Source organism: Crocodylus siamensis, chromosome 3, assembly GCF_052110815.1.
Source record: "Crocodylus siamensis isolate JL-2025a chromosome 3, ASM5211081v1, whole genome shotgun sequence".
In the NCBI taxonomy this organism is placed as follows: Eukaryota; Metazoa; Chordata; order Crocodylia; family Crocodylidae; genus Crocodylus; species Crocodylus siamensis.
In genome coordinates this window covers 202,532,030-202,550,515 of record NC_143397.1, presented here as the reverse complement: position 1 = coordinate 202,550,515, position 18,486 = coordinate 202,532,030, and the positions used below count along the sequence as shown (strand labels likewise).

General features: G+C 41.9%; 1 protein-coding gene across 5 annotated transcripts in view; it reads left to right on the top strand.

Moving 5' to 3' along the window:
* Window positions 1-6,243, top strand: part of UBE2W (ubiquitin conjugating enzyme E2 W) — a 58,474-nt gene extending 52,231 nt beyond the window's left edge. For 2 of the 5 annotated variants that reach the window (XM_090040186.1, XM_090040185.1), the window contains exon 6: window positions 3,311-6,243. In XM_090040186.1, the coding sequence (XP_089896312.1) occupies window positions 3,311-3,324 (14 nt within the window). In that variant the 3' untranslated portion in view covers window positions 3,325-6,243. The remainder of the gene's footprint in view (window positions 1-3,310) is intronic. The other 3 variants (XM_090040188.1, XM_090040184.1, XM_090040189.1) reach the window with 3 other exon arrangements.
* Window positions 6,244-18,486: the final 12,243 nt, after the last annotated feature.

Here is an 18,486-nt window from a genome sequence, read left to right as displayed (position 1 = left end):
CGATCAGCATACTTTGTGGAGGGAATAGATAAATGCAGGTGCTAGGACCCTACAGATAACTCCTCTGTTGCAGTGTGCTGCTAGATTTAGTTTGTTCATGGGCTGGATCCAGTCTGTGGGCTGTAGATGATTGTTCTTCCTTGGCAATGGAAATGTTGCTGTATATCCTGAGTAAGTGCACCAGGTGTGGAGTAGCTGACTCCCAAACTAAAGTGTCTTTGGTTCAAAATACTCTTTGGTTAAAAAATATTTTACTATATAGTTGCCTTTAGATATTAATTTAGTCCTAGTAAGAATGTATCAGGTAGATGCCAAGAGAGATTTAGGTCACTTTAATCTGTTAATCACTTGGAATGTACATTACCTGATTTTTCACTTTCAAAATTTTAACGTAAGTAGAGCAAGTCCTGTTATGCACAAGCTTATATGGTGGCTTAAAACTTTTTGAGTAATTGTTTCCTCTTTCTTTTCTACACTTCAGCTTCTGTAACATGTTTGTAATCCTTCTTCGATTTTGATTCTAGGTTGGTGTTTTGTTCATTTTGGTTTTTTTAATCCTCCTTTGGCTACTTCTGAAGAATGTTTTTCTTGACTGAGTTTCTTGTCTTATTTCCTCTTGATAGTAGTCTTCAAAGAAAACTTTTCATTTTTGAATGGCAACCACTTTTGTGCTCTTTGGCTGTAATATAAATCCTGATTGGTGGTGGAATAAATAAAGTACTATTCTTTATGATTTAGGACTGAAATCTTTATACAATAGCAATTTTCTGGTGCTATTCCAGTTTTCTTCGAAGTAGGAAATTCAGGGAAGGATGAAAATTTAAAATGGAAATTAAACGTGGTCATCTGAGTATAGAAGAATGACTAACATTTTGTGTGATTACCAGGAATATTCTAAATATAAAAATAAATGTGGTCATCGGTTTCTGGAAGTTGGTGGCTGATATTTGTATTGTAGTTAAAAAAAAGTTCTACTTCCATTCAAGTAGTCACTGGACCCTTTTTTTTTTTTATAGTATGGATCATTTACCAAACCACTGCTTTCTGATTGAAAGCAAAATTGTACAAAAGAATACTAGTATAAAATCAGATAAGTATAGGTTAAGATGGATTACAGATGTGAGGGCAAATCATTATGTTCTCAGTGGTCCTTTACTGTCTTCCCCTTGAAGACCTGCTGGATAGCAGAAATTGAGAAGACCTATCTTGAGAACTGATCTTTCTGCTTCCTGCAGAAGAGCTGTCCTCAACCTTATATTCTTTGTTAGGTTATGTTACAGCCTGCTGTTTTGAAGAGAGAGGGGCATATTTTTCCCATATCCTTGTTGGAGGGGCAGAAACATTTTTGCCCTTTTCCAGAAAGGGGGTGAAGGTGGCTCTCTGAAAGCCAGTAAAGAGTTCAGTGAGAAGTGAAAAGCGTGTCAGGGTTAATAATCCAGTAAAGCTATTACAGACTGACAGGCATTATGGCCATCTTTTAAATCTGCCCTTCCCCTATCTCAGCCCTTGAAGTTTGTCCTAAATACCAAGGGGGGGAAAAAATCAATAATAGTAGGGTCAAAGTGGCATTATACTGGTGATGGCCCACAAAATATACTAAAAGCAATAGAGTTGGTCGAATAAAAGCTGTTACCAAGCTTGCCTTGCTTCTAAAAACATCACTGTCATGAAAGACTTGATCCTTTCCCCTGATCTTGTCCCTATTAAACAGGGAATGGGTATTTGTTCTCAAACAATACCACAATACTGCTGGTTTTCCTAGAAGTACTTTACCTGTGGCTGTCTGTAGGTGGCTTAGATGTTCACCCTTCTCCTCTTACGTCCATCTAACCTGTCTTGGTGATGATGCATTCTAGTTCTTCTCCTTTTTGATACGAGTTCTCCTAACCGTATAGTAGTATGCAGGACATAACACTTTGCAAACAGGCTGGAGCAGAGAGGGATTAGCATGGAGTGCATTTAATTTAAAATACCAACTTCTAAATTTAGGAAAAAAAGATAAATATTGATAAAGTTGGCTCTTGTTTTTTCTGTTGCCAGATGCTAGAGTGATAGGTGCATTAGAAATAACCAGTGAACCAACTATATTCTAATCAGTTTATTTTTTTGTTGCTGGACACATGTTTTTAGTTAAATTGCAGTGAAGTGCTGCTGCAAGTTTTGAGGTGATTAGTGATTTGGCTACAGGCTGACATCGAATATGAATGACTTCACTGTAGGATGATATCTAAAAGCTAGTTTATAATTGGGATAACTTTTTCAGGAAAAAATATTTGTAGTAGCATGAGGAAATTGTCAGGAAAGTGTACAAAATCTGAAAAAGAAATTGGCCTTTGCTTTGAGTGTTTTTACAGTGTCCTTTAGATTCCCGGGCAACTGCTAAATCTCATCTAAAAATGCTCCAATTGTTTTTAACTTAAGTCCGCTTTCATGGATGTATCTAAATAGGCTCTGGTATGTAAAGTGATTGGTTTTTGACTGGTTTTTGGCATACTGGGAACCGAGACACTAGTCTGAAGGCTAGTTTGCTCCCCTTAACTCATTATGTAAAAGAGCTGCAAAAAATAATCTTCTATGATCAGGAAAATAAAATTAAAGGTTCAATGTATGTATAGATTTGATGTAAGTTTGCTTTCAGATGAAAGCTCTAGGCATTACAGCCTATTCTTTGTCTTGTATTTTGACAGTGACAGTGTTTGTTGGCTATGCTTGAGAGAGCAGTAAAAAGCATGGGAAGTCTAGCTTGTTAAAAAAATCATATGGGTAGAGAGAGAACTGTTGTTTAGCTTTGAGCACAGTTACGATGACAATATGGTTTCCCCCAAAATATAGGCTCCCTATTACTTTTTTAAAATTCTGATTGCAGACTGTCTTCCTTTATTCTGCATATATCCCTTACCAGCAGCAGCAGCAGCAGCAGCACTTCTTGGCCACTCACTAGTACATTTTTTTAACAAAACGTGCATACTCTACTATGAGAAACCAAATGCCAAGAGGAAATGTTTGTTTGTTTTTTAAATTTTAGGTTTATAATGAACAGAATATTTTGAATTGTAAACTATTCAGAATACATTATAATTTTTGATAAACACATTTTCCTAATGCAACCCCAAGCCTCCTCATATTTATCTTGTTTTGTAATCTCTCCATTTTCCAACTCCTTATTGAACAAAATAGTAGTCAGAATTTGGCGCATTTTTTACCTTCGTTGGTATGCATAATTTAGTTGTTTCTGTTTTTAAGTACCTTGCAAATTAGGGCTCTGAATGTTTATGTATTTTCTATAAATCTTTTTTTTTTTATCTTAAAGATGACACATGTTGATGCCACCATTTTGTGATCCTCGTAGCAGAAGATAGTCCTACTGAGAAAATGAGCACTTTGATCATTCAGTCTTTGAACTTTAACCTTTGACTGGAAGTGACCTATAGGCAATGAAGACTACTTCCTTTGACTGCATTTTTACTAGTGTGCATTCTGGGCGCATGTTGATCGCTGGTTCAGTCCATGCAACTGACATGCTTTTATTAGTCATACAGTATTAATGCAGATGTCTGGAAAAGTCAGAATAATTCCATTTATTTTTATTTTAAGCTTTTGGGAAGAATTCCAGGTCTTCATGTATTGTGCAATAACAGTGAATTCCTTGGCGGTTTTGGTGCATCCATTGCCGGCAATGGACTTTGTACCAGGAAACGTTTTGATCCTGCCGCAAAAAAAAAAAGATTGATGCATGATAGAGCTTATGAAATGTTTTAGATGTATTGGGATTATAAGCAAGGGATCCAACATTACTTCAAAAGCCACCCCATTCTTTTACATTTGGATTCTATGCACTGTGATCACAAAGCTAGCAGCATGACAACATGCTTAGCAAAAGGACTGTAATAAGATCATTGCATATTTATTAAATTGTTTATTTTCTGTCAAATTGTTTTAACATGGAAAGTTTTCAAGTGACATTGGCAGAGAGGTACAATGTTATCCCTATGGTGAAACAAATATACCCTTTTTTTGTATATAGTTATTCATATCTCTGAAGCAAAGGTATGAGTAATTTAGGGTGGGAGTGATTTAATCAAGACTTTATTTTGGCGATAAGATGACAGTGATATAACTGAATTTGCTGCAGTCCATAACTGGGCTTGAAATTTGTACATTAGAGCTTTTTTCCAAATAGATTGCACACTGTTACTTCCTGCTAGCCATCAGCATGAGCCCTACTGCCTATACAATATTTCATTTATTTATGTTTGAAAACAGTCCATATAACATTTTTTTGTTTGTGTTCAGTTTCTTTTGTTGTGTTGTATGTCATGTTTGAATGTTACAAAACAATATTTTGATTGAAAAAGCTTTGTCAGAAGATATTTTCTTGTAAATTATTTCTTTACCTTGTAAGCATCATCCTGTCTTTTAATCCTGTACTATAAAGAAAGAAATACATTTTTGACAGAGGCTTAATTTTTTTGACAAAAAGTGTGGACCTTCTTATTTAAGTTTAGACAAAAATATATTTTGTTAACTTGATTGTCCCATACAGCCAAATACCACTTTTTTTTCTGGACTTGTTTCACAAAAATTAATTACAAAGAGTTTAACATTGTTCTACAGAGAAACAGTTGTTGAATAATAGATAATTGTTCTCACCACTATGTAATTTTGTGATACGGCAAGTAGGCTGTCTTTTTAGGAAGCACTGATGTCTTTTATAAACTTACTACCTTTACACATATGCAAAATTTCTATAACATTGCTGTTTTTACTGTTGCCTTATTGTTGCACTCTTTAAAAGAACTTCTAGTAGTCAGTAAATGAATGTGTGAATCAATAACTATATTTACTTGATTTTTAAAATAAGAATCAGAATCACTAAACTTTAAAAGAATACCAGAATTGGCTGAAAATATTAAAGTATTTTTTTACTGATGTATAGTAACTGACACCATTTTATAGCCTTGTGTAAACTTCTGTATGTTACCTAATGTTTAAAACATACATTTTAAAAAAGTGTAAATGCTGAACTCAGGGTGAGTAGAACTCAAATGGATCTGCTTTAGAGAAGTGCTATATACAGCCACTGAATTATGGATATAGTCAGTGAAGTGAGGCTACTTATGAAACTGCTACCTTTTCTACTGTATTGAGTCCTTTTTGACCTTTAAAACTCAGCAGTAAAAAATTAGTTAAGTTACAGATGCAGACTTGGTATATATAAACTTTCACAGAGAGCCTTTAAAAACATTAATTTTTATTAAGAGCCAAAAATAATAATTTTAAGGATATGAAATAGTTGAGCTCCTATTATAACTAACTTTATTTAGCATGAACCTGTCACTAAGTTAATCACAGCTCAGTTAGTGTTTGTGAACTGTTAGTATGCATGAGCAGTAACTATTTTGAATATTTAATCTGTACTTTCATATTAACTGCTCTGTATTTCTGACTGATATATCCTGCAGAATTCCATGCATTTATCTTCATACAGCTGGCTCACATAATGGATCATGTCATACACTCATTCTGGTAATCCACAGTAAAGAAACATTACTATGGCATATAATGTCTCTGAAGAAATTGTTACAGTGCATCCTGTCAGATTCAAGGAACTGTTTTTATACTGTGGATTGTGATAATACAGTATAATGGTTTCAAAGGAGCTTTATGATGTACTGTATCTTGTCAAAGATGCATACTGTAGTGTTAAGCATTCTACTTTGATTCACCTATCAGCACTATGCTGTGGATTAAAATGAAGATGAATAAGTAAATCAAATAGCTGCCTTCTTTTATGCTGCTCCTTAAAACAGAAGTGTATATGAAAATCCTGTAATACATTAAAATAAAACAAAAAAGCAAGATGAATTACAAGCAAAAACATCTCAGGATATCTGTCCTGTGGTTTACAAGGGAAAAGCCTCCACACAAATATCCCAGTTCTGTTGCTGGTCTGTAGGTGAATTCACCCGTGTACAGAGAGCCAGTACAAAGTGTATATACTGCTTAAGCTTTAACAGAGCATAAATTAGTTGCAAGTTGGGCTGACCTTCCATGGATGAATTTTACCTTGTGGGAAACTCTTATTTGTCAATAGGGGTTCCTCACATGAAGGAGTGACAGAATTAGCTCAAAGCTACCTTGCTTTTCTTTTATGTCAGTGCTCAAATTGTTGAACAACTTGTGTTTAGTTTGTTTATACCATAACGCAATAAATGTTTTTAAAATAGATCACTGAGCTTGAATGGAAATAAGTGTGACCTGGTCATCATGAAGTACAGAAATGTTTTCCTGTATTTCCTGTGCTTTACATTTAGCTGCCTTACACAAAACTGTTAGAGTAATTCCAAAATTGTGTTATTGAAATGAAGAATGGAGTTTGCTTATTGGTGAGGTGGTTAATCTTTTTTCCCCCCAGAAAGGTAACTATTGCAAAGGCCTAAGGAAATGCATTTTTGAATTTTAAATGCAATAGTATTAGAAAAGAGAGAATCCACTGGACTATCAAATACTGCCCTGGTGCTGTTTTTCAGCTCACATGGGTGACTTGCTTACCTTTGTGGGAGAGTCCATTATTTCACTCGGTACGTTTCTGGGCTGTTCTGTTATTGCATTACATTGATAGGTTTGTTCACTACTGTGCAGTTCTTCCTCAGCAAGGAATGAAACATTTCTTCCATTTAAAAAAGAAAAAGATTCTTTCTTGTAGCCACAAAACATTCTGTGAAAAATGAGGTATTGTAAATTGTGTATCTGATTGATTACAGACATCTTTTTATGTTTGTTGTTAAAGGAATACTGTATTTCTTAAAATGTAGGACAGTTACAGTTCACAATTCAATATTAACTTTTTATTAAGTTCCAGAATAGGAACTGAATCTTTACTCATCTCCCTATTTTCTGTTTTAAGGACAAAAAGCTAGTTAAATTGCTGCACTGGAGATGGGGAAAGAGGGAGATAGGAGAAGAGATTGGATTTGTAAAGAATTTTGTGGTTTTAGTTGTGAAACCCATGGCAACTGCACTTAGTTTAATTTCTAATGATATTGTCCTTGGAACACCCCAGTCACAGGAAGGCCAGGGGAAGGCGGGGCAGCGGTAGTGCAACTCCCCCAGGGATCCTGGTTTGCTGTGATTAAAAAAAATCACAAATTCTTTGATTAAAAAATTGCAAATTCTCCAATTTAAGAAATCCGTGTTTAAAATTAAATGTCCTCCTCAGCCCCTCCCGTAGTCCTGCTTGTCCCCCTTGTCCCTGCCCCCAGCCCTGCCAGAGGGGATCCCAGCTGCTAGGGCTATGGGGCCAAGGACCCAGGTCCACAGCTCCCAGCCCTGCAACGGAAGGCAGCAGCTGCTGCACCAGGAGCAGAAGCCGGCTCTCCCCACCCCCCACCTCTGCTGCCTGCCTGCTGTGGACTCGGGTAGGACCAGCTTCTGGCTGCAGCATGAACTCCCAGTGGGCAGAGGGGATCCTGCTCCCCACCCTGCTGCCCTCCAGAGTACAGCATGTGCAACCTGGGATGGCAGTGCACAGGGGAATATGCACAAAAGCTGCCTGCTGCTGTGAGCTCCGCACTGCCCTGGCCATGCTTCCCTTGCAGGTGGGGGCAGCAGCGAGGGGCGCAACCTTGGGCTGCCCCCATGTACACAGAGGAAGTCTGGCCAGAGCAGCTTTCCAACACAGCCCTGCTGTGCCTTGCTGTGCCAGTGGCACACGCAATCTGGAGGGCCTGGGGGAGGGAAGCAGGGTGGGAAATGCAGCATTTGCAAACAAGGGGTTGCAGCCAGCCGGGCAGGTGGGGGGGGGGGGGGGTTGCAGCCTCCTCGCTCCTGGACGGAGTGACCAGCACACCCCTCTTCCCCCCACCCCCCGGAGCGTGCCCAAGCTGGCTGGGGGCTGAGGGACTGGGAGCTGTAACCCCGCTGCTTCTTGGCTGGAGTGTCCAGTCAGCTGCAAACCTCCCTCAGGCCCCCAACCAGCTTGGGCACTCTGGGCAGGAGAGGGGAAGGTTCGCAGGCCCCTGGGTACTCCGGGGGGTGGGGAGGGGCTTGCAGCCTCCCTGCTCCCTCAGCCCCCAGCCAGCTTTGGCACTCTGGCCAGGAAGAGGGATTTGCAGCTGGCCAGGCATTCCAGCCAGGAGTGGGGAGGCTGCAAACCCTTCCCAGACGGAGTTCCTGGCTGTCTAGAAACCTCTTTCAGCCCCCAGCCAGCTTCCTCCAAGAAGAGTAAGCCTGAAGCAGCCTCCAGTAAATGTGAATGTCGGGCCCCACTCTTCCCCCTCTCCTTTCCCCTCCGGGCAGGATTGGGGGGTTTCCCTACCTCTTTTGCAAACAGCTCTTGCAGGCTGGAACTCAGCCAGCCTGCAGAGGTCTTTGTAAAAGGGGGAAATTTGTAGGTTTCTCTGCTAAAAGAAAAAATCCACATTTTCTCTGATTTAAAAATAGGAAATCCATGTTTTCTTCTGTTTTTCCATGGGAAATGGAAAACCCAGATCCCTGCATGATCAGGCACAGTTGAGTTGTGGGGAAATTCCCTCCATCTTCCCCAGATGATTGTGGAGGAGTTGAGCAGCAAACGGTGTATAGGTTTTACTTGTAATTTTCTCACAGGAGAAATGTTACAGGTCTTGATCTGGAAGCTCTTTCAGTTGAGTGGGGTATGTTTCCTGTGGGAGAAAAAATAATGCTTGTACACTCCTAGTTTTCACTGGGAGAGTAATGATGCTCTCTGTAGAAATGTAATATTTGTATGTGGCCACACTCACTGTCCTGCTGGTGTTCCCCCACTGCGGAAAAGCATTTTGCAGGTTAGAGCACAGGTTGGGGTTCCAAAAAGACTACTAACAAGAGCTGAGCTGAGCCTCCCCCCCCTCCCCCCCCGCAAGAAGGGAAAGGGCATCTTTGTGTATAAACTTGCTCACTTAATGAAGGGGCTTTAAACTAGATTCGTTGTGGGGTAGATAAAAGCCCAGAGCTAAGTAAAAGAGCAGGTGATCTAGATAAAATCCAAGTAAGAGGAGCCAAATAGGGGAAGTCCTAAAACATTCTTGGAAATTAAGGCAATTTGTTGGTTACCTAAAATGTTTACACAGTGTGAGAAGCACAGGGAATAAGCAGGAAGAATTGGAAAGACATTTTATTTAATTAAAAAGCATAGATTCTGATGGTTCATGACTTCAGGAGCTACAGCTGAAATGTCCATGTAACCTGACCCTTTTATTAGGTGTAACTAATAAACCCACTTTTGATTTAATATATAGCATGTTTATTGAACAAGAGGCTGTCAAGTCACTGATTTATTCCCATTAAAGAGTCTGCCATGGCCACAGTTGAAGTACTTTGACCTGGGAATATATATTCAATAGCATTGCTGTGTCCTTTCTTCTACTTTGGTCTAGCTCAGAGGTTGGCAACATTTTGGCAAGGGTGCCAAAACACCCGAACTTCAACATGGCATGCCAGAGGCAGAGGGCAGGGGAGCCTCAAGGGGCCCAATCCTCATTGCTGGCAATGGGTACACCCACACCTCCAGCAGAGGGAGGGAGAGGGGCTGGTGTTACACTGCTCTGGTCCCTTCTCTGCCCTACACTGCTGCAGTGGAACCAGTTCTGGGGCTACGGAGTCCATTGCAACTGTTTGCAGCCTGCCCACCACTTGCTACGGCTGTCCAGAGCCTGGGCTGCCTATGGCAGGCTGTGCCAGGCTCCAGAGCCCAAGCTGGGTTCTGTGTTGGTGGCAGCTGCATGCACACCTTGGGGACATGGCCAGGAAGGGGCCTGGGGCAGTGCAACCCCAGCCACTCCCCTGCTATCCAGCCTGAGGTGCATGTGGAGCTGCCATGGAGCCCAGTGCAGCTGTTTACAGCCTTCTGGCTGGCTGCCACAGAGCCCAGCTGCTTGTAGCAGGACTGAGACATGCTGAGTGAAATGGCCTTGCATGTCATGTCCTGGCATGCGTGCTGGGAGTTGTTGACCCCTGGTCTAGCTGATAGTTAAGACCATGATTGAGGGGAAAAATAGTACATCCTCCTAGGGAATACTGTGGGAGAATCTATTTCTCATTTTCCCCATAGAATTTGTTGGTGAAGACACTGCAAGTGTCAGGAAAGCCAGCCAAACTTTCTGTCCTGTAATGTTTAGAAGTTACTTGGATTAAATATTTAGCAGTTCATCATTTCTGTCCTTTGTAATGTATTCTGAAAAGTCTTTTTGACTAAAGGTCAGATTAAAGTATTCAAGGTGCCTTCAGATATGGTAGATTCTTTCCAATGAGATGCTTTACAAGCTAATTATGCCTTGAGGCCTAGCATAGTGTATCAATACAAGCTTTGCTATCTCGAGTGTGGGTGCTATTAGGTCTGCTTACTATAGGTATCATGGGTTAGAAAAAATTCAAGGACTAATTGACATCAGAATTGAATTTAGAGCAGGTATTTGCCTTTTTCAAGGAGGTGCGTTTCTAAGACTGAAGACTTTGCTGTTCTTTGTCCTGTCTATTCCCTCATGTTTTTGTTCAAAGGTTCAAAGAGCAGAAGGTTTTATACCAGATACTAGCAAATTGCCCATCAAGAATGATTGGGCAGGGGGTGGGGATGGAGCACTGTGCGCTGCTGCTGCCTCCCAGGAGCAGGGGGTGGGGGTGAAGCTTCCATGCAGCCACCACTGCTAGCCACCAGCCTGTGCTGCTGCTCTGTGTCCAGCTGCGCACTGCCCCTTCCCAGCTTCATGCCTGGCCCTGCGATACTCATCTGGCCATCTGTCTGTATGGAGCACTCTGGTTGTTTCAGTAAGCATTGTGCTTGGCTGCTGAGACAACCAGTCAGAGTGCTCTAAGAGCATTATGGACACACAGACTAAGTCCGATAGATAGAAAGAGGTTTCAAATAGTCGAAAGATAAGGTTCTTGAGATCCTTAATCTCAGAATTTAATTCATTATTGGACTGAAAAAAAATGTGATCATCATAACTCTGGTAGGGAAAACTGACTGGCTCTTGACTTTTAGGCTTGAAGAGATATTTCTGGTGCTTGGAGTTATCACAAGACAAAGGCATCATGAAACAGTTGACGTGTTGTACTTCCACGTTTAGAAGTGCACATACTCTTATACTTGGACAACTGGTTCATCAAAGATACCTTTCTAGAATGTGTCAAGGTATAAGAACTGTAGGGTTATAAAGACCTCAGGGGTCATCTAATCAACCCCTCTGCACAAATGCTGGATATACTATCATATTATCCCAAGTATGGGTCTATTCAGCCTTTTCTTGAAAACTTCTAGTGAAATAGAATTTACAATCATATTTACTAGTAAGATTTCAGAGTCACTACAGTTGATAACCAGTCTCAACTAGTCTTCAGTTGCTTTTTGGAATATAACTGGTAGATGCAGCTCAACTCAGCCTTCATGAGTTAGGATAGGGTTCAAGACGCATCTAGTCTAGAGAAAAATATTGAAGCAGGTGATTGACCCATGTGTTGAACTTTGGATCATGTGGCTGTCATTTTTTAGGGGGTTTTTTGTATTCTTTTTTTGTAGTATTTCTTGCATATGGTTGGGTATCCAATTTTCAGAAATGTATATATTACAGTGTTTATTTCCTTTCAGCCAGGCCAGGCAGTGGGGTGCTTGGGACTGGCTAGACAGGGACAAGCCTGAACCTATTTATCCCAGCATCACCTTTCAAAGAGTCTGGTAGCACCACAGGATGCCAAGGCATCTTGTTTAAGAAACTGTGCCTCAGATGCTTCTATTGCAGTGCATAGTAAGTACATAGTTTTCCTTTTAAATAGTTCTGCACAATCTCTCCCTAGATTTGGCCTCCTGGAAGGAATCTTCCTTTGGACTGTGCACCAGGACTTGGCCTCCACTGCCATAAAAGCAGGTTACTTTCAAAAGGCTTTCTAAGAATATTCCTCATTTTCAGAGGATCGGTCTTTACATGTTTTAGTTTTATTTTACAGGTGGTAAATTATATTTTATAAGTTCAAGAGCTATCCTTTAGTCCATGTTTTAGAATGAGTGTACATAAAAATACACACAAACCCCTCTGCATAAATAATATCATTTATTGGCCTTGTTTTATTTTGGCTGCAACATTATTCTTTCTGCTTTGGAGCACCATATATGTTTATTCTCCTAGAAGTACGAGCCATGCTCAAAAAAGAAAACCTCTAGAGGACAGAAAATTACTTATCTTATAATTCTGTTTCAAAATACCAGTTTGAGGATTCTTGTTTGCTTGCCTTTTTCATTTGAAAGGTTGGAGGTTATACCTTTTAGGTGTCCATCTGCATCCTTCTCCCCTTCCCTTGTCTGTCATCCCCCCATTTTTATTCTGAGACTTTGTTGATATCTTCAGTCAGCTTTTTTTCTTCAGGGATGCTCACCATAATTGAAAGAGCTGATAAGAACATACTACAGCAGGATTTATACCTGTAGAAAAGAGGGTAACATAAAATGGTTTGGAGGTAGTTGAACTTACATTCCTATCTTAACATTGTCTTGTAGAGCAAAATACACCAAGAACCACAAAAGTTTTGTCAGTCCTTGGCAAAGAAGTGAAGACTAGGAATTACTTATCCTTCATATGCCTATACTATTTTCTTTTTCCTCTTTCACAAAAGTAGAAAAAACAAGACAATCCATGTGAAACTGCTTAATTTTTAATGACATTTGTGTACTATTCTGTTTACTAGCATAGCATACTCTTCTATCATTCTCATGTTACTTAGTCATTTTCAGGGCCCCATGTTTGCTGCATCCATAACATGTCTTAGCATCATTTCATAGATTTCATAGACTTTAGGGGCTGGAAGGGACCACATGAGATTTGAGTCTAGCCCCCCCACAACAGGCAGGCAGTCAGCTGGGATCAAGTGACCCCAGCAAGAAATATATCTACCTGTTTTTCTGAAAGAATCCAGAGTAGGTGCTTGCACCACCTCTGTGGGGAGTTTGTTCCAGACCCTGGACACTTGCAACATAAACAGTTTTTTTCTTATGTCTAGTCTGTCGGCCTTCGTGGAGTTTATGGGAGAGATTACTAAAGAGGAGTATGCCTCCTCAGCTCGCAGTTGTAGGGAGGCAGTTAGAAAGGCCAAAGCAACCATGGAGCTGAAGATGGCATCCCAAGTTAAGGATAACAAAAAATTGTTTTTCAGATATATAGGGAGTAAAAGGAAGGCCCAAGGTGGAATAGGACCACTACTGAATGGGCAAAAGCAATTGGTGACAGACAGGGAGGACAAGGCTGAACTCAATGAGTTCTTTGGCTAAGTCTTCCTAAACGAGGGAGAAGACAAGCCTCACATGGTAGAAAGGCAACAGCTGGGCACCAGACTACCAAGCATAGACCCTGAGATGTTGCAGAGTCACTTAGAAGGATTGGATGTCTTTAAGTCAGCAGGCCCGGATGATCTCCATCTGAGGGTACTGAAGGCACTGGCCGATATCATTCCACAGCCACTGGTGAGAATATTTGAGCACTTGTGGCTCATGGGACAGGTCCCAGAGGACTGAAAAAGGGCCAGTGTGGTCCCTATTTTCAAGAAGGGGAGGAAGGAGGATCCAGGCAACTATAGGCCAGTCAGTCTCACCTCCATCCTTGGCAAAGTCTTTGAAAAGATTATTAAGACTCATATATGTGAGAGCCCAGCAGGAAAAATTATGCCAAGGGGAAACCAGCACGGGTTCGTAGTGGGTAGATCATGCCTGACTAATCTAGTTTCTTTTTATGACCAGGTTACAAAATGCCTCAACGCAGGAGTGGGGGTTGATATCGTTTACTTAGACTTCAGGAAGGCCTTCGATATGGTATCCCACCCCATACTGGTGAACAAGTCAAGAGGCTGCGATTTGGATGATTATACAGTCCGGTGGGTGGCAAATTGGCTAGAGGGTCGTACCCAGAGAGTGGTAGTCAGTATCGACCTGGAAGGGCGTAGGTAGTGGGATCCCGCAGGGCTTGGTCCTGGGACCGATACTCTTCAACGTCTTCATCAGTGACTTGGACAAGGGAGTGAAGTGTACTCTGTCCAAGTTTGCGGATGATACAAAACTGTGGGGAGAAGTGGACACACTGGAGGGCAGGGAACAATTGCAGGCAGACCTGGACAGGTTGGATAAATGGGCAGAAAACAACAGAATATGATTTAACGAAGAGAAATGCAAAGTGCTGCACCTGGGGAGGAAAAATATCCAGCACACCTACTGCCTAGGAAATGACCTGCATGGAAGCAGAAAGGGATCTCGGAGTCCTAGTGGACTCCAAGATGAACATGAGTCATCAGTGTGACGAAGTTATCAGCAAAGCTAACTGCACTTCATCATGCATGAGTAGATGCATGACAAACAGAACCAAGGAGGTGATGCTTCCCCTCTATCGGGCACTGGTAAGACCACAGTTGGAATGCTACGTGTAGTTTTGGGTGCCGTACTTTAAGAGTGATGTGGATAACCTGGAGAGGATCCAGAGAAGGGCCATTCGTATGGTTAAGGGCTTGCAGGCCAAGCCCTACGAAGAGAGACTAAGGCACCTGGACCTCTTCAACCTCTGCAAGAGAAGGTTGCGAGGCAACCTTGTGGCTGCCTATAAATTCATCATGGCGCAGAAGGGAATTGGTGAGGCTCTACTCACCAAGAAATAATGGGCATCAGCTATCAGAGCAGATTTAGACTGGACATTAGGAGGAACTTCTTCACAGTTAAAGTGGCCAAGGTCTGGAATGGGCTCCCAAGGGAGGTGGTGCTCTCCCCTACCCTGAGGGTCTTCAAAAGGAGGTTGGATGGGCATCTGGCTGGGGCCATCTGAACCCAGCACTCTTTCCTGCCTATGCAGGGGGTTGGACTCAATGATATATTGAAGTCCCTTCCGACCCTAACATCTATGAATCTATTAGGCCTTGTTATTCCTTGGGGACCTCTGGTAAACAGGTCCTGGTGCATTCCTCTTATGTAATTGTAGGCTGCCACCAAGTCCCCTCCTGAGCCTTCTCTTCTCCAGACTGAAGAGTCCCAAGTCCCTCAGCCTCTCCTCATACAGCCTTCCCTCCAAGCCTTGGATTATACAAGTGGCTGTCCTCTGGGCTCTCTCAAGCTTCTCCATGTCCTTCCTGAAGTGTGGGGCCCAATACTGGACGCAGTACTCTGGTTGTGGTCTTACCAGGGTCGAGTAAAGCGGGAGAATGACTTCCCTGGTTTTGCTCGAGATGCACTGTGGGATGCATGCCAGAGTTTGGTTTGCTTTGCCAACCACAGCATTGCATTGGTGGCTCGTATTCATCTTGTGGATAATTGGGACCCCCAAGTCCCTTTCAGTCATGGTGCAAGCGAGCATAGCACTGCCAAGCCTAGAAATATGTTGAGGGTTCTTCCTCCCGAGGTGCAGCACCTTACACTTCTCTACACTGAAGACCATCTTGTTTTGGTTGGCCCACCTTGAGAGCGTGTCCAAATCAGCCTGTATTCCCCAGCCTGTCCTGTGGTGTGACTGTCCTCCCCCATAATTTAGTATCCTCTGCAAACTTAGCCAGTTCACATCTGACTTCTGAATCCAGATAATTAATGAAGATGTTAAAGAGTACCAGCCCAAGTACTGAGCCCTGGGGAATTCACTAGTCACCATGTGCCATGTTGATTTGCTCCCGTCAACCAGTACTCTTTGGGTCCAACCCTGTAGCCAGTTGCCTACCCACTGGACCGTATGATGATTAAGGCCACAGTTCCCCAGCTTAACCACGAGGACATCGTGGGGAACTAGGTCAAAGGCTTTCTTGAAATCCAGATATATGACGTCCATGTTATCTCGCTTGTCCAGGGCACGTGTTAGGAGGAGAAGAAGTTGGTCAGGCAAGACCTGCCAGTCACAAAGCCATGTTGGCTTGCATTCAGAAGCTTGCCTTCTGTTAGTCTGGTGTTGATGGATCCCTTGACAACTTTCTCTAGGATTTTTCCAGGGACAGAAGTCAGACTGACTGGGGAACTATAGACCAAGTCATCCCTTCTCCCTTCCTTGAAGATGGGGACCATGTTGGTTCTCTTCCAGTCATCCGGGACCTCACCTGAGTGCCACGAATTTTCAAATATCTCTGCCAAGGGAGATGCAATGATGTCTGTCGGCTCCTTCAAGACTCTCGGGTGCATTCCATCTGGGCTGCAAACTTGTGAATATCCAGTTTCTCAAGGTGTTCTTTCACCTGATCCACTTTGATTTTGGGCCTGTCACCTGCCTCTAGAACGGTTTGTCCTTTCTGACAGTGTCCTCCTCCTGGGAGGACGACAAACCGATGCAAAAAAATCATTTAAGAGATTGGCCCTTTCTTGGGTGTTGGAAGTCAGTTGCCCTGTTGGGTCTCAGAGGCCCAATGCTATCTTTGTTCTTTTTTTCATCGTTCCATGTATCTGAAGAAGGACCTTTTGTAGTCCTTGATTCCTGTAGCTTGCCTAAGTTTGGTTTGTGCCTTCATTTTTCTCAACCACTCTCTACAGCTGCAGGCAAGTGCTGAGTAATTCTTTTGGTGATGCTTCCTGTTTTCCAGCTGGTGTAGGCCTCTCTCTTTTGAATTTAGTGAGGTCCAAAAGTTCCTTGTTCAGCCAAGGGGGCTTCCTTGCCTGTTGACTGCATTTCTTGCAAGATGATATGGCTTTTCCCTATGCTTCTAGGACTCTTTTTGAGAGATGACCATTCCTCATGTACTCCCTTTTCTAGGAGGGTATGGCCTGTAATTGCCCAACTGACCAATTCTCTCAGTTTGTAAAAGTCAGCCTTCCCAAAGTTAAGGACTTCTGTTTTACTGAGCGGTTTGCCTGCTCTTCGATGAACTAAGAAGGCAGCCAATTTACAATCTCTGTCACCAAGCTTCCCCTCAATCCTCACATCACTTACCAGGTCCTCTCCTTTGGCCAGGACCAGATCAAGCAAGTTGGCATACAAATCTCCTGCATTAGGTAGAGGTCATCAATGCAAGTGAGAAAACTATGTGACATGTCAGATGTGGCCATCTGCTCATCCCAAGAGATGTCAGGGAAGTTGAAGTCCCCCATGACAATCATGCATTGTGAGCTCACAGCTTTGACCAGTTCCCTATTGAATTTCCGATCTAGTTCTTTCTCTTGGTAGGGTGGTCTATAGTAGACTCCTACAAGTATGTCACCCTCCAACTCAACTTTCATATCAAAAGGAGGTACATTTTTAGCTCAGATCTGTCAAGAAAACCTTTATTGTTAACCAGGATAATGTTATCATCTTGTGTCAGCAGCCTCTGTGGAAAAATAGCATGAGGGAAGTGAGTTTGTCTTATTCATTTTCAGGTACAAACATCTAAAACCTTAAGAAAACACTTGAAGTGGTAATGCTCCATTAATGCTGTATGAATGAATGACAATGGAGGTGGGGTTGCTGTCAGTTCTGAAGCTTTTTTTATTTCAACTGATTTTTTAGAAAGTTACATTCAGTGCTTCTTTCAACTCAAAACAAAATATCTTGTTTAGGGGCATTTCAATTACCGTTTTTATAAAAGCAGAAGAAACACTGAGCTAGATTCATTATGGGGACTTGAGCACCTTTCATGAAATGGAGGAGCAGCTAGTTATGGTACTTATTATGCCCAGTGCTTAGGAGTAAGCCTCTGAGATGTGAGGGGTTGGGATTTAAATCCCTTTCCTGTTTAGCATTAACTTGGGATTCTCATCTCCTAGTTGAGTGCCCTAGCCACCATCTACATGGATTGGTCAATATTTCATTGTTTATACAAATGAACAAAATGGGTTGAGACCTACCACAGAACGTCTTATTTCTCAGGAGTTAGGAGGTCTATCTTTGAAGTGAAAGAGTCAAGTTAAAGTCTCTGTTCTGAATCTGAGGCAGGTTTTCGAATCTAGGTTTCCCACATCTCAGTGTCCTAACACTGGGATGTACTTTCATCTTTACCCAGCTGCACCGTATCTGTACTACTTCTGGGTTTTATGTGTGGTATCCAAGTCCCTTTGCAAACCAAGTCCAAAACAACTTTTTCAGAGTGCCTTTGGCAGGGCCTTCTTGAACATCTGTACTTGGCCATTGTGATAGCCATCATTTGACTATCATGTTGTAAGAAAACATCTGTGCTAAAGGAAGCTTGGGTGAATGAGTACTAGATGTGGATAGAATATAGCACGCAGAAAGAAATTTATGGTACCTCTCTACAAGCAATTCCCATAAAGTGCTTTATAATACTAGTATGTCTGTTGAGAGTTTGATGTATGGTGGTGCCAGTAATTCTTTTTTTATTAGGCTCCTTCCTTTGCTTAACCTACTTATTAAGCCATACATAACATGCCCATAACAATGCTTTAATACTGTTTATATTATCTGAGATGTGCTCTTCATAGCATCCTGTGTAATGGTGAAACTTCTTACAGAAAATAAAGTTCAGTCAGGCTAAGAAAATCAGTGCATACAGCTCCCAAAGACAGAGTCCTCCCTTCTTATTTAATCTGTTACGCTCAGTCTT